General features: G+C 40.2%; 1 protein-coding gene across 1 annotated transcript; it reads right to left on the bottom strand.

Moving 5' to 3' along the window:
* Positions 1 to 13,807: 13,807 nt before the first annotated feature.
* LOC136426825 (GTP-binding protein Di-Ras1-like) lies at positions 13,808 to 15,379 on the bottom strand. The gene is made up of 2 exons (XM_066415545.1): positions 14,885 to 15,379; positions 13,808 to 13,986 (listed from the first exon to the last, which is right to left on the bottom strand). The coding sequence occupies exons 1-2, from the start codon at positions 15,036 to 15,038 to the stop codon at positions 13,808 to 13,810; spliced, it is 333 nt and encodes a 110-aa protein (XP_066271642.1). The 5' UTR covers positions 15,039 to 15,379.
* Between the last annotated feature and the right edge of the window lie 11 nt (positions 15,380 to 15,390).

Here is a 15,390-nt window from a genome sequence, read left to right as displayed (position 1 = left end):
TCGATGACACAGTGTTTTATTTCCCTCCCTTTGGGAAGTGTTTATGTGTCTAACAGGCTTTGAGCATCAGTGTTAGATATGTAAGCGTGTGCTTGTATGTGTGTGTGTCCTGTATTTCTGTGTGAGTTTGATTACATATTTGAATAGTATTCAGCACCAAGGACAGCTCGTTGTGTGTTGAGCAAAAGCTTTATGCTCATGGTTCAAAAGCGCCGTCTGACAATCCTTAGTAGAACTGCAGTTTTCTACTTTCAAATTCGCTCCATCCTCATGGATCAAAAGCGCGCCTAGCAACGTGTACTAAAACTGCAAGTGTACACAGCATCGCCCTGTTGAAAAGCATATGCCGTTTGCAACCAACACTTTAGAAACATACTTACTCTATATATCCTAAAGACGAACTGCTTATTGTGTTTGATAGATGGCAGTAGTATGGATATCCGTACATTTCCGGGTCGTTTCACAGGAGTCTATAAATGTCGACGTCACAATTACTCGATGACACAGTGTTTGATTTCCCTCACTTTCTGCTGAATGTTTCGTCATGTATATCATCAGAAAATGTGTTTAAAAAGACGGTCACAGAAATTTGTGTGTGAGTGTATGCACGTGTGTTCGTCCGTGTTTGAATATTTGTCAGCACCAACGAAATGTGCAGGGGCATGCCCCGGTGTGAGATGGTCCAAACCTTACAGTCTGCTTTGACCCGATACATGTCAGATGAGTTATTCAAATAAAGTTATTCATGTCCGAAGATTAGTTATTCAAATAAAGTTATTCATGTCCGAAGGTCAAAACAAAAACAAAAGCACCCACTGCAGTTCCAAGCAAGCCGCTAGGGGGCCCAAACGTACACAACCTACTTCCTGTGGCATGAACTATCTACCACACTGTCATACAAATCATGACCGTAGCACCTGCAGAAAATCTGACCTGAAACTTTGAAGCTCCACTGCAGTACCTTACGTACCCAATAGGATGCCCATTATCAAACTTAACCTTTCTTTCTGCAAATCCTATCCATCCACTAAATATCATGCACAACCATAAGCACCTTCTCAAGTTATACTGTACACAAACAAACAAACAAACAAACACACAAACATACACAGCTCGCTGCAATACTGTACGAAAACGCCGGGGGAACCATCTTCAAACTTGACCTTTGGTTCCACAACCGCTACTCACATACCAAAAATTATGAAGATCCATCCACAGTCCGTTCAGTTTTTTGTCCACATAACAACACGCAAACATACACAGCCTGCTACAGTACTGTAGGAAAACGCCAGGTGAACCATTTTCCAACTTGACCTCCGTTTTCACAACCGCTACACACCTACTAAAAATCATGAGGATACAAATTGTATGTCCAAAGTTTCATGAGTTATGCTCTTGACATACATTCAGACCCACCCCACGGCTGGCGTAACTGATTCCTTAAGCTTCTCGGCGAAGGTAATAATCCACGTTAATCGGTCATTCAGTAACCAACAAATATATCAAACATTTATTTTAGACAATAAGTCTCAGTAGGTAACTTAGTACGAAGTTCAAATGGATGCAATGTTTCTAATTCTCTGCATTCAAAATATGATATGAAACATTTTCTTGTAGCACTGAACCTTTAAAAATCTTTATTCTGGTTCATTGATTAACTGAGAATAATGGAAGGAAGGGCAGACCACTTAGATGACAATTTTGCCACGTGAAGCATGTATTTTGTGTTTCTACAAGGCAGTTTGGTCTCCGCGTGCAACGTTATATACAGATGTTGCCAGATGACAGGATGGGTTAAGTCATTCGAAACGAAGTGCGACATCTACACAACGAAAAAAACCTCAGCGTACACAATCACCGGTTTACAAAAACACAATAAGCAATATGGGTTAATAGCTGTATCCTGTAAAACTATCAACTTCCTTTCTAATGTTCAGATAAAAACGAAATCAAACAGAGCTGGATTCAACACGAACTGTTGTGAAAAGTATGAAAAAAAGCAAATCATAAGTGAGTGCGGTAATAAGCAGTTCGTCTATAGCGTACGTATGTTTCTAAAGTGTTGCTTGTAAACGGCATTATGCTTTTCAACAGAGCGATGCTGTGAACACTTGCAGTTTTAGTACACGTTGCTAGCCGGCGCTTTTGATCCATGAAGATGAAGCGTCTTCGAAAGTAGAAAATTGCAGTTCTACTAAGGATTGTCAAACGGCGCTTTTGCTCCATGAGCATAAAAATGTTATGGCAGATTTTGTCCACACACAACGACCTGTCCTTGGTGCTGAATGCTATTCAAATACATAAGCAAACTCACACAGAAATACAGGACACACACACACACACACACACACACACATACAAGCACACGCTTACATATCTTACACTGATGCTAAGCACAAAGCCTCTTAGACACAAACACTTCGAATTCCCAAAGAAACATCATATATATTCCTAGATGCAAAAAATACCTGTCCTTGGTGCTGAAGTATATCAAGACACATCCCAAAGTTACTACCACCAATACTTGGACTATCCCAACAACACTCCACCCCAAAATTAAACTCTCTGAATTTGAACCTCCCATGCCTGAATGGACTTTTCAAAAATAGCTACTTGCAAACTAAACTCTTTCAAGTTACCCATCTCTTGTGCAAAAGCTAACCCGGTACCAAATCTAAGCTTTCAATTCAAATTATTGAAATGACACACATATTCTCATCTTTTACATCATACTTTGAGAACAGTTCATTAGTAACTTCCAAGAGTTAGCCAGATATTTCTTTATTCATTTATTGTTTATTTCGGGCTCGACGGCCCATATTGACAGACACATACACATCAACAATACAACTAAAAACTATGACTAAGTATTTACAATGGACGAGGGCGAACTAGTTGACAGTAATGTCGCCAAAAAGGACCCGGCGGGAAGGCCTTCGAACGGAGTAGCAGCTTAATGATGCAATTCTCAGACCCTAACAGCCGTGATACAAACAAATACATGTACATCAGTTTCCGACGCTTGGCGTCAAATGTGTCAACACGCATATGTACCAAAAGTTCACTATTGCTAGTGCTTTTAGCTCGGTTGAGACAACAGAATTTTAAAGCCGTCATGGTAGGCCGTCATACATGTATTGTGTATGCCATCTTAGATTTGGAAACTACAGCAAAAATAACAACATAGATACCCAGACTACATACAACATAAGCAATCTAATGGGTTACACTTCCAATGAAAATAAACTGACATACAACAAATAAAAAATTTTAGGGTACGCACTTTTTGCATTTACACAAGCCCGATTTTTCACATGAGCAGGTTTACCATCATGGAAAAGTCTATTTGGTGGCAAGTATCAAGCATAACAATGGCAGAGACCTGGTTGCCCTTCCAATATTATAATCAACAGTCTAATATTCAATACAGCTATTCTAAAAAAAAAAGGAAATGTTAGAGGCTTTGTTATGATAAAGATGAACTGTCAAAAGCATTATGCTATGCTAGAATTATACACATTGCACCAATATGAATGTCTAAATTCTCAATATCAAAACAGCTTGTGTAAACTAAGTGCACAATTAAGTAAAAGTTTTGATGCACATTTTGTCCAAAAAAGCTTTAGGCCCATGGTATTTATTGTGCTCACGGAAAACGGTGATTGTCTACGCTGAGGTTGAGCAGTTGTTGTCGCTGTGTCTGGTGGTGTAAAAAGCGCAGACCACTATAGAGCCTGGAGATTTCGAATCCCCACCAGACTCGTGTACAGAAGCAGGTTTCTTCAATAGCTGCTTAGACTAGTGGACGAGCTTAATTAAAACGTTAACAGACGTCACACTAAGGCACACAGTAAACGATATGTCTGGTGTAAGAAGGGGTGGAGGCTACAACTGATGAGTGCGTAGTTTGGCAATCTGGTGTTTACTGTGTTCTTTGCACTCAGGGTGGTTCTGTAAGAAATCGACGAGAACACAGCGATGACCTTACCGTGTAAAGGAGGGTCAAGGTTGGAAACGGACAGACAAAGTACATCAACAGTACAACACCGTCGATGATGCTATCTAAATCTACATTATTTCGTTTCAGCTATGATCAGCTATGGTATGTGGAAACAAGGTGTGAGGAGACAAGAATAAAAGAGGATTTGGAGGAAACTGAAAAAGCTTCAGGCAAAATCGAAGACACGCCTTTCGACGTGACCGCATATAACTCTCGGCTTGTTACAGCCACACGTCTGCAAAATGGGCGTGGCAATAACATGTTAACACGAAAACAAAACGGAATGCTGAATCTGTGAACGAAAATCCTGTCAATATCACCTCAGAAGTCGAGATTATAGAACATTATGCTATTGTGTATCTCTGTCCTAATCTGGCATATGAAGAAGCTAGTTGCATCTAATCTATGAGTCAGAATGATGCTGGGGATATGTAAGATGAGCCCTTAACGAGTAGCAATGATACATTGAGCAACATGGAAGGATGTAACCCTAGTTGAAATGATGATTTTGTGCAGAATAACAGAGAAATAACAACAGTAAACAACACTTAGGGCCAAATTCAGATAATGGTGCACAGTCTAAATACAGATATTCTAAATGAAGTATTTAAACTTCTCAACTGTTTTTGAACAACAATCTTTATTGGCACAACAAAAGTACAGCGACTTTTGTAAGGTGTACTATATATTTACATGCATAAATACATACATACATACATACATACATACATACATACATACATACATACATACATACATACAAACAAACAAATAAGTGCATACGAATGAGTTTGTTTACATACGGAGAAAGGATGCATTACCGGTACTAGAAGGAAAGAGGAAAGCCGTCCAAGACTGTTTGATGCTCATGGTAGTTTTAACGGTATTTTTCAGTCAGTTTTCTTTTCCTTCACTTTGAAACGTTTAGATAGATGATAATATGCCAAAGTGCTGGTCTTGCACGTTATATAATACCAGGCAACGAATGGATGTAGTCATTGATAAAGGGTGAAAGTTGCACAGCGACAACAGCTGCTCAACCTCAGCGTAGACAATCACCGTTTTCCGTGAGCACAATAAATACCACGGGCCTAAAGCTGGATCAAATAAACCTTTTGACTTAATCTCTAATGTTGAGATCAAAAAGAATTCAAAGGGAGCTGGATCCAACGCGAACTGTTGCGAAAAGTATGAAAAATGCAAATCATTGATGAGTAAGACGCCTTATCCAACCTAATCCTTCAACTCTGCAAAAAAACAACTTTTGCATAAGCAACACTAAGCTGTGTAAAAGAAAAGAGATCAACAACATCAGAAAATCAAAAGCGAAGAAGGGAATGGTCCCGAATTGTCTGGTGGTGTAAAGGGGCATAGTAACATAAAGCCTGCAGATATCACATCCCCACACCAGACTCGTGTAGAGCCCCATATCGCCAAGAGCTGCTGGGACCAGCGGACGAGCTCACAACCGACGACGTCGCACTTAGGCACCCCGTAAACGATAATCTGATGCAAGCAGGTTTTCTGGCTAGAATGGCTGAGGAGAGCGTCGTTCTACAAGCTGGCAGTGATGGGGATCCGTGCACTCTGTGTTATTCCATGGATCCCTGCAGACAGGACTCGTCTGTGAATCTCTGCACTAGGTGCTATTCTGTGAATCCTGGCGGACATGGCTGTTCTCTTCTCTACAAACGAGAAGATGGCGATGACTTAACCTCCAGGAGCGGGGTTGACGATGCAAATGGACAAACCAACGATAACAGCTGCATGGGTATCAACATTCCACAATACGCGTGCGAGGATCACGTAGTGTTTACGGGGACATGGTCAGAGGAGACAGAAATAAAAGAAGTATTGGAGGGAACCGAAATAGCTTCAACCGCCAACAATGACGTGACTGGGTGTAACTCAGTCAGTGTTGTTACATCCACAAGTCATCAGAGTGAGGATAGAAATAGCACGGACGCAGGAATTGATGCTGTAGCTGAGAACGAACAACCAAACAATGTCGCCTCTGATGACGAAGTTATAGAACCTTATGCTATTTCGTATCTCTACCCAAATGTAGTTTATGATGGAGCGTATGACTGCAACTCATCCTCGCACCAGGTCTTGCGCAGAGGCAAGGATACCTCGACCAACATGGCAGAATATAACTCAGATGGACATAATGCTGACGCTGCGGATTTTTCTGGACATAAAAGTGCCATGATATCAAATAGCCGACGACACTTGAATTCAACCCCGCCAGAGCAAAGGACTGCTGCACAGCCTCCAAATCCTGAGAATGGTCCACAGTCTGGAAATCTTGAGAATTGTGCACATCCTCCAAATCCGGAAAACGCCCTTAACCCGAACCCGGTGGGCATGCAGGACGTTCCCAAGCAAGCAGCCTGTGGTATGATGCATTTCTTTTGTTTTACAGCATTTAATATTGTTTAGAATGTTTCTTGTATCATTATGTTTTATCTATACTAGAGTATGGATGTAATATATTTTTTTCTCCCATGTTTCTTCTTTTTCTTCTTCTCCCGTCAAATCTTCAAATCGATTCATTTCTGTCATTTTTGGCCAAAAGACCTGACATTTTGGCACAAGGATATGGGGCTTTAATATGATTTTGAGTTTTTTTTGTGACATTTTCAGACCAAAACTGTATATTTTGGCCTCCTGTGCTCTTTGATTACAGCCGAACGACCTGAAATTTGCTATGGGGGTACAAAGAACGAATGCTCAAAGAACTTCGCATTTTTGGCATACACCACTTCAAAATACGATTTTGTGGGGATTTGGGAGAGATAATTGGCTGTTTTCATCATATGACCATATATGGTGTTGCCATATACATGTATGGTCATATATGGTCACATCTTTATTCCTATGGACTAATTCGGTCAGCCAATGAGAGAGCGCCTTTCAAACCACCCATTCATTTTCAAAACTGGTGCTGATTGGTTGAAATAGTTGATTCAATTAGGAGCACTAACTCTTACATGTGCAGGGCACAACTTCACTGCCCCCTGACTCCCGTCCCTGTGTTGTAAATACTGTGTCATACTGAAGTTATGATCTTTTCTTGCAGTGTTTTTATCACAAATGTAATGCTCTATATTCCTCTCTGTATATATATATATATATATATTAATAGCTTGTTTACTTGTTTTCGCTAACACCAAGAGTACACAAAGGCTCATCTCCCTACAAGTGGTTGTGTATCTTTTTGTTAGCAAAATTTTGTAATTGTGGCATCACTGGTATGTTTTAGTGTTCACTCACTCTATCATGACACATGACCTCAGTGGTTGTAGCGGCGTCATGGCAGCCAGCCGCAATGTGTTACAGTACGAAATACGCATCAGACTACCAGATTGCGGAAATTCTTCCTCAGAAGAAATCTTCGGCAAGGTTGTAGTTGTTTATATTCAGAAATTTGCATGATACTTGTTGGTCCGTTCGCCACTGGAAGAGTCCATTCTTGTATGCGGGGAACATTTGTTAAAATTCAATTCTGGACTTGGGTGAATATGAAAAAGTGAATGTGGGGAGGGAAATGGATGAAATATGTTGTATTTGCAAATATTGCCTTTCTAGTGTTTTTCTTAAATTCATACTCAATGCATATGCATAGTTCTGCAAGATGTTAAAATGATTTTTAAACATTATTACAATCTTGTTTCGTTTTTTCCACTAATTATGCTATTATTCTCGGCGATCTTTATTTTGAAAATCGACCTTGAAAGTAATTTGTGGTGAACAGTTTCAGTATACCATGCTTGTGTCCGTTTTTGTTCCTGACCAACGCCTTAAAGTTGCTATGGTGTGTTGCAGGGTGCACATGTCGGCGCGTGGGCGTTGCCGTACTATCATCTGTCTTTTGTACCTTTTTTATTTTCTCCTGCGTCTTTGTCGGGCCATACTTCAACACCCACGCCCAGAATATTCAAGAGGTAAGACTACGGTTTTTGTTGCTTTGTTACTCAGGTTTGATTAATATTTCTTTGAGAAAAAAAAACTTCATTAAGTGAAGGCTAGCTATGTTTGTGCTTTGTTGCAATAGATATTCCAATGTTAAATATTATATCGATTACCTGAAAATTGACACCAAGAAGTAAATGAAGATTTATTTACAGCCAGCACCGACTGTTGGAATACCGCAAACTTCTGGTATCACTGCCTGCTGCACTTCTGGGCACACAGAAATATCCACGGTGAGCGTACAAAGTTGATTGGTAACTTTCAGACCTAACCTTAAGGTTATAGTAAAAAGGAATACAAGGGGCAAACAATGTGTTGTTCACTCCTGCGTTGCATGAAACCCTTGTTCCAATGAATCAACGGTACCTAGCGACCTTAGTCTTCGCGATAAAAAATTGTAACAGGTGTACGATTGCTGACGATCCACACTTCCAATGGGGTTCACACACCAACGATAGATAACAGTGCCACGTGGGAAACGCCACGCTGATATCTCTATGAACATTATATTACAGATTTTTTCTCGTAACAGCTACTTCACAAATAGAGCATCAACTGCGACTTCCAAAAACTATCAAAAGACCTCACTACCATGGACCTACGAGAGCTCACAAGGTGAATTCGCTAAAGAAATACAACAATTATGTAGAGATACACGTAATCACTCAATGTTTGTTAAATATATACAAACAATCTTCAATAATGCATCATCAATTATCTGTATACCTGGTGATGCACAAAATATACACAAAATATACACGAAATGTACCATTTTTGATACCCTAGTAATATGGAGTTCTAAGCCAATTTATACAACCACTCATACTTACTACACGGATATTACATTCTGTTGTGCTATTTGTAGCTTCTACAACAAGGGCAGACCCCACAGGGAAGCTACGCCAAGAGTCTACAACGGTGCAAACAACTTACACCACAACAGCAGCAAAGATGTCCACTAAACAGAGGACGATGCCCGTCGACCAGATCAGACCTGAAGCGGAAGTGAACACCAATGGCGTTACCAAACCGACATCATCCAACTCTAAAGGTTTAACATAGTTAAAGAAAAAATGTTGTTAAATTTAGATATGTAAACAATCATGTAGCGTTGGGTTATATTTTCTGTGCGGTCATGATTTTTTTAATTGATGTTGTTGTCATAATCTCGGTTTAGCAGCAGTACTGAATAACGTTCACTATACAGGACGCTGACGACTTACACTGAGGTGGGCGGTTACTTTACGTTTAAAGTTCTGTAAATCCCTGTTGTTCACAATGTCATGCGGAAGTCAGTTCCACAACTTAGGTGAGGCAGGAATCATTTTTTTTGTTGGCGCATATTCAGAGATTCTCTGATTCATAATAATAAATTGATATCTCGACTCATGATAATTAAATCTACCTATAGCACAGTGCAAGTGTCGCTATACCAAAAACAAGTCAGCCCCCTTCATTTTCCTGTATTCCAGGGCCATGTAACACTCTTATGCCTGATTACAGAACGTCTTCGTGGAATTGTGAACTCGGAGCAGATCACTTTCGGAGGGACAGGTAAAGGCTTTGGGAAGTTTGTGAGACCTCATGGAGTGGCTGTTTCCGGATACAATGAAATATTCGTGACTGATTTAGGGAACAAACGAGTCCAGGTCTTCAACATGAACGGGGCTTTTCTTCGCCTCTTCCCAACGATTGTCCCCGGTGTAAATGGACAAACTGTAACAATGGAACCGTACGGTGTTGCAGTTGACAGAAAGGGGTGGGTGTGGGTAACGGGGTCCAGCTATGTATCTTTGCATTGTGCTGGATTTGTAGTTAAGTACAGCAGAGAAGGTCAGCCATGCACCCACCTCATGCACTTGATAAAAGGCAAGTACGACTATCCTAGCGTTACATTTGATGTTGCAAGCAACAAAGTCATTGTGGCTGCGAACAATAACATATCTATAATCTCACCAGACGGCTCCTTGTATAAAAGCTTCAGGTTTATCAAGAAACAGATTGTCGACTACATTACATTGGACAATGAAGGAAATATTCTTATTACAGCAGCTGGGAAGGACAAAGTCTATGTCTACAATCAGGTTGGACGTCGGCTATTCAGTTTCGGCAAAGGTGAACGTTTCTTTCCCGAAGATATCTGCACAGACAAGTCGGGGCGCATCATTGTAGCGAACCATGAAAACAACAGAGTAGACATGTTCACAAGCCGTGGGGAGTTTGTCCGTACTGTCGTGGAGGTTAAACGTCCAACGGGTATTGCTGTAGGACCGGGTGGACAGTTAGTGGTCACCGACTTTTTTGATAACATTGTAACCATCTTTCCACGCCATATGGTATTTCCTTGAGTTTACAACAGGAGCGTCCATTCCTTTAATTGTCTACCACTTCGCTGGCGAGACATGAAGTATGTTGTCATAGATGTGATTTTTGTTTGTATGTATTGCATGCGCGATAAGCCTCCTCGTAGTATAACACACGTAGTTTGTTCTGAACAGAACAAGCTAAATATCCGTACAAATTTATATCATCCACTCACATCGAGGACAGGAAAGGGCGTCCCTAACCGCAAATAGGTACTCATTTCCCTTGTGAAGAGAATCAATTCGTATTAAGTGCCTTTTCCTAGAGCACAGCGTCATAGGGACATGCCAGGGATTCGAACCCAGGACCTCTGGGTTCTGGGCCAAACACCCTGCCATTTCGCCACGCGACGCCAAGTTCTGAGTGTTCCTAGTAAACCGTGTAATTATCGCTGTCAAAAGTCACACATAACTTTGTTGATACCTTGTTGATTGTATCTTACCTCTTGTTTCTCCACGGAAGTTTCTATTGTTGTATGGGTATCTTTTTGGTGCATATTTTGTCATATGCTGCATATTCTAGCCGGTGTTGCCGCTAATATATGCGTTACGTTTGATTACGACAGCATGTCATTATTCCGATGTTAAGACAAGGAGAAAAGGTGAAAAGAAGAAGAACACACTTACGATGATAGACAATTTGTAGCAAATATATTATGTTCTTCCTATGTCTTTACATTGTTGTGTCAGTTAAATATGCGGGATTCAGGTAAAACCGTTACTGTATCGTTTCAGACGTGTCTACCTGGGATATGGAGCCACATTAAGCGTTTGTCGTTGTTGTTGTTGTCGTTATTTGCGTATGAAGGATGATAATGACGGTACATGCAAACAAACTTGAGAACATTGTGATCATCAAAGGAGTCATGAGACCAGCTTTGGCTTTTGCAAAGATAATTAATGATTTGGATGCTGTGAATCATTTGTCATAAGTCAGTCATAATCGATTAAGTGACGTGGCCATGTTACAATAGCCGGGAAAGTATTTACTTTCTAACGCATCTTCAGACCTGTCACAAGCCACAGCTCAACTTAAGACATGTATTTAAATTATGGCAACAATGGGTTTTATTCTTTAGTACAGTAAATGTGAAAGCATCAACTTAGACGGTTTTTAACATGTCTCTTCAACGTGTTCAGAAAATATGAAATTGCTTTAGCGTTACTTATTAGATGCTAGTAGTAACATAATTGAATTTTCTTTGTTCCACATTAATTGTTGAGCCAGCATACCTGAGAAATCAGTGATATTTTCTCCGTGGCTACAACAAAGTAGGATTGCTTACTGTGACAAATCGTTCCACAAAATACAACTTGTATCATATAATCATCCCGTATGGTTTGCGATATAGTGAATATTTTCAATCACTTGAATAAAGATACCTTGCACATATGTGATTATCTGACCATCATTTTGCCTGCAAATTTATTTCATGGTGCTAGATGTATGAATATGTATGTTTTGGGAAATACGGCACCCCTTAGAAATGAACAAGTATATTTTATTTTATACTAGTAGAAAATAGACAACATAAAACTAGGATTGCTATCAAAATAGTGGAAACAGAATTGATAAAGATGCCAGTACACTGGATGTTTTTGTTACGGTATCTATTATGCAAATCATGAGCTAATTTGCATAATAAATGAGCAAATTATTTTAATCCGTTTTACGTTTGTGGTCATTTGTTTTGCAAGAGCTATGGTTATGATTCTGATAATTGACATCAGTAAGATGCTAATTATGCCAAACAGGATCTAATTTACATAGTTGATGACATTTTAAAAATCCGCTGCGTTCCATGAAGGCACTTTCAAACATGTGGCATCTATCACTGAGAAAGACACGAATATTGATAAATATCAATTATGCAAACGACCTCATCTGAATGATTGATGAGAACATAATAATAATACCATACTGACAAATGACGGGAATTTTTTCCTTGATGTTCGGTATTTCAAGATAACAATAAGTAAATCTGATAATTGATATAGTGAGATGCTAATTAGCTCCTGTTTATGTAACATGAGCTAATATGTATATTTGATGAAAGTATATTAATCCACAAATTTTCTATAGTACCTGGATGTCTAACCGTCATCGACATTCCATGATAGGACTTTCAAACATGTGGCATATATCACTGGGAAAGAAGGGAATATCGATAGAAATCATTTAAGCAAATAAAAATGTCATTCAAATGATTGATGAGATAATGCTATATAATGTCATATTGATAAATAGCGGGAATTTGGTACTTGCATCAGTCGGTAAGTTAAGTATAATTTGACGAAGGTATGTGGTCGTGGAACTCTACTTTCTTCGTATGTTTGTTTGTTTGTTTGTTTGTTTGTTTGTTTGTTTGTCAAGTCTTAGCTAACCACGCGGGAAACAGTGTATTTCTTCAATCTTTATTTTGTTCACCTTCAAGAGAAGTAAATGCCATGGAGATCGACATCATTTTCAACAAAAACAGTTGTACTACTTACAGCCATCATCGAAATGTATCGCCTGTCTAGCACTTTATCGAGAACTCGAGATATCTTTATTTGCTTGTAGTAACGTTACTTACACTTGATGTCTATTTGTAGCATTATAAATATACAGGTTGTCCTGCTATCCCCGCTTCCATTAAAGACTATTTATACCCTCCCTCTCACGCACTGATTATTGCATTATAACCCTTCTTACACGTGAGTCAGAGTGACCGATAGTCACGCGGCACTTCGTAATGATGTACGATTTGACACGAGTGAGGCTGAAACATCTACGAGAGCTCTTCTGTTTCCTGCCGGTTTGCTCATGAAGTAGCACTCGTGACAGGATGGCGTGGAAAACTTGCCTAACGTTCACATTATCCTTCGCGCAGCTGAAAACTGCAGAAAGGCTGGCGTGGCCTGGCGTGGTCGTTACTCTACTGATGTTGTCGTCTGTTTTGTTCTGTACGAGAATCATCGGGACGTCCTCGGTTCCTGCACGGGAAGACAGTTGATATCGTCCGTGAACAAAAATGACTTGAGTACCGATAATCAACGATTTCAACTGAAAAAATAACTTCACATTCAAATTCACGTGAACTAACGTTACCAACGTTCTTGGCTACGAGTATGACCTCTCTTGGAACTGCATGATCCAGGTCACGCTGTTAACTTGATTTTCTGTGGAACAGATTACGAGTAAACCTACTAAACGTTCGGCGTCGTCCACGTGTGGTTTCTTTCTGGGTTAAAGCTGCAATCATTTGCGTCATGTTTTTCTAGGTCCAAATTGTAATCATTTGCGTCCTGTTTTTCAAGGTTAAAGTTGCAATCATGTTACTATCTAACTCGTATACAGTGAATTCAGCCACTCACACATGGAAACATAAGACTAGGCTATACCGAAAGAAAATTGTTCGAAAAGAAGTATTTGAATTAATTCTACATCTTTGGATGCTTGGCTGTCTCAGAAAACGATCGAATGTAACTAACCTTTAAGCTGTATGACAAGCTTTCTATATGCACACGCCACATCGAAGGAGTTCCTCTGATCGTCCGAGTACACGAGGAGAAACCCCTGTGCCATCTTGATGTTCATCTCGAGCATGGCGGGAAAGTTGTGTGTACCGCCGGTGTCTATAATCTCCAACGCTTGGATAGTGCCATCTGTGGATTAGAAAGTGTCCGTCAGCAGGATTGATCGTAAAGCCCCCCTCTCACTGGACCCGCGGCACGCTTGCGGCGTTGCTGCGTCCTAAACTGAATTTGTGTTACCATTGACTTTGTAATGGGAATATCATTCAAAACGTACAAGCATGACCAAAAAAAAAAAAACACAAAGCTTAAAAAGATTCGTTTTTGTCGATGAAATTCGTTGAGTGCTTTGTCAATTCGATCGGCCGCAGCGACGCCGCCAGTGTGCCGCGGCTCCAGTGAGAGGGGGGCTTTGGTATGTCTCATTTAATTTCAGATAACATATATTTCCTCTGTACGTATCTGCGACGGACCCAACAACACATCACAAGCACTCGGTTGAGACAAGAAATGATTTTTTGGAGTACTGCGAAAAACTAACTTTTAGTTACAATGTAGTTATATTTCTTAACTTCCTATTATTCCATTCGCTAAAAAGGTTATGTTTTCGGGAACGTTGGTGTGTGTGTCTGTCAGTCTGTCTGTCTGTGCATGCATCAACACGATAGCTCGAGAAAGCGTGGATTTTCCTGATATTTGTCATATTAGTAGGTCTTGATGAGACTCCGGAAGAATTAGATTTTGGACCCCCTAGTGGCTTGTTATGGTACTGCAGCAGAACTTTTGTGTCTTTCCATCTGGAAATCGAAGCTCTTATTCTCGTCCAATGCCCAAAAAAGACTGCAAGGTTACATCGACGACTTTATAACGCAATGTACTGCAAAAGTTTTTGTACCCACCTATGACTGTAGTGCTACTGTTGTTTCAAACGCGAACTTAAAGCCACCGCGAACATTGCGTTTTCTCTTTACCGCGAAATAAAAACCCCGCGAACTTAAATGCATTTACAGTATATACATATTGTAATTACCAATCTGTTTGACGACCTGTGAGTGGAAGTCCTCCACTGTCGGCGTGTAGAGTGCCGAGAAGTTGTCGTGCATGAAGCGGTGGACAAGAGCAGTTTTCCCGACGCCTCCAGCTCCCAGCATCAGCAGTCTCAACTGTCGGACAGGTTCAGGCATCGCTTACTTCTACACGGAATTCACATAAAAACAACAACATGATAAGTTAAAGTAGAATATCCTCCTTCGCAGACGTCTTGAAGAGCCGGTGCTTATTTGGCGGGAGGGGGGTGTATGAATGAATGAATGCACTTTATTGCTCGACAATTGTACGTGGCACAATGTATGTCAACAATGACAAGGCAATCAATACAATGAGTACTTAACTAGTCTATTCTGAAAACTATAACTACAAGGATATGAACTTAAAAGGCGTACCGATATAATATACGTTACACGTTTCTCTCTGTTACAATACATTCTCTATATCAAGGGTGCTGATCTGCAATATTCAACATGCCAGCGCCCCAAG

The sequence above is a fragment of the Branchiostoma lanceolatum genome, chromosome 2 (assembly GCF_035083965.1).
Source record: "Branchiostoma lanceolatum isolate klBraLanc5 chromosome 2, klBraLanc5.hap2, whole genome shotgun sequence".
In the NCBI taxonomy this organism is placed as follows: domain Eukaryota; kingdom Metazoa; phylum Chordata; class Leptocardii; order Amphioxiformes; family Branchiostomatidae; genus Branchiostoma; species Branchiostoma lanceolatum.
Note: the sequence above shows the minus strand (reverse complement) of the source record. Positions and strands in the feature narration are given on the sequence as shown.

Coding starts and splice junctions, on each gene's coding strand:
- LOC136426825 (XM_066415545.1), bottom strand. CDS start 15,038: ATGCCTGAACCTGTCCGACAGTTGAGACTGCTGATGCTGGGAGCTGGA. Junction 13,987..14,884: donor ACAGGTCGTCAAACAGATTG/GTAATTACAATA, acceptor TCTAATCCACAG/ATGGCACTATCCAAGCGTTG.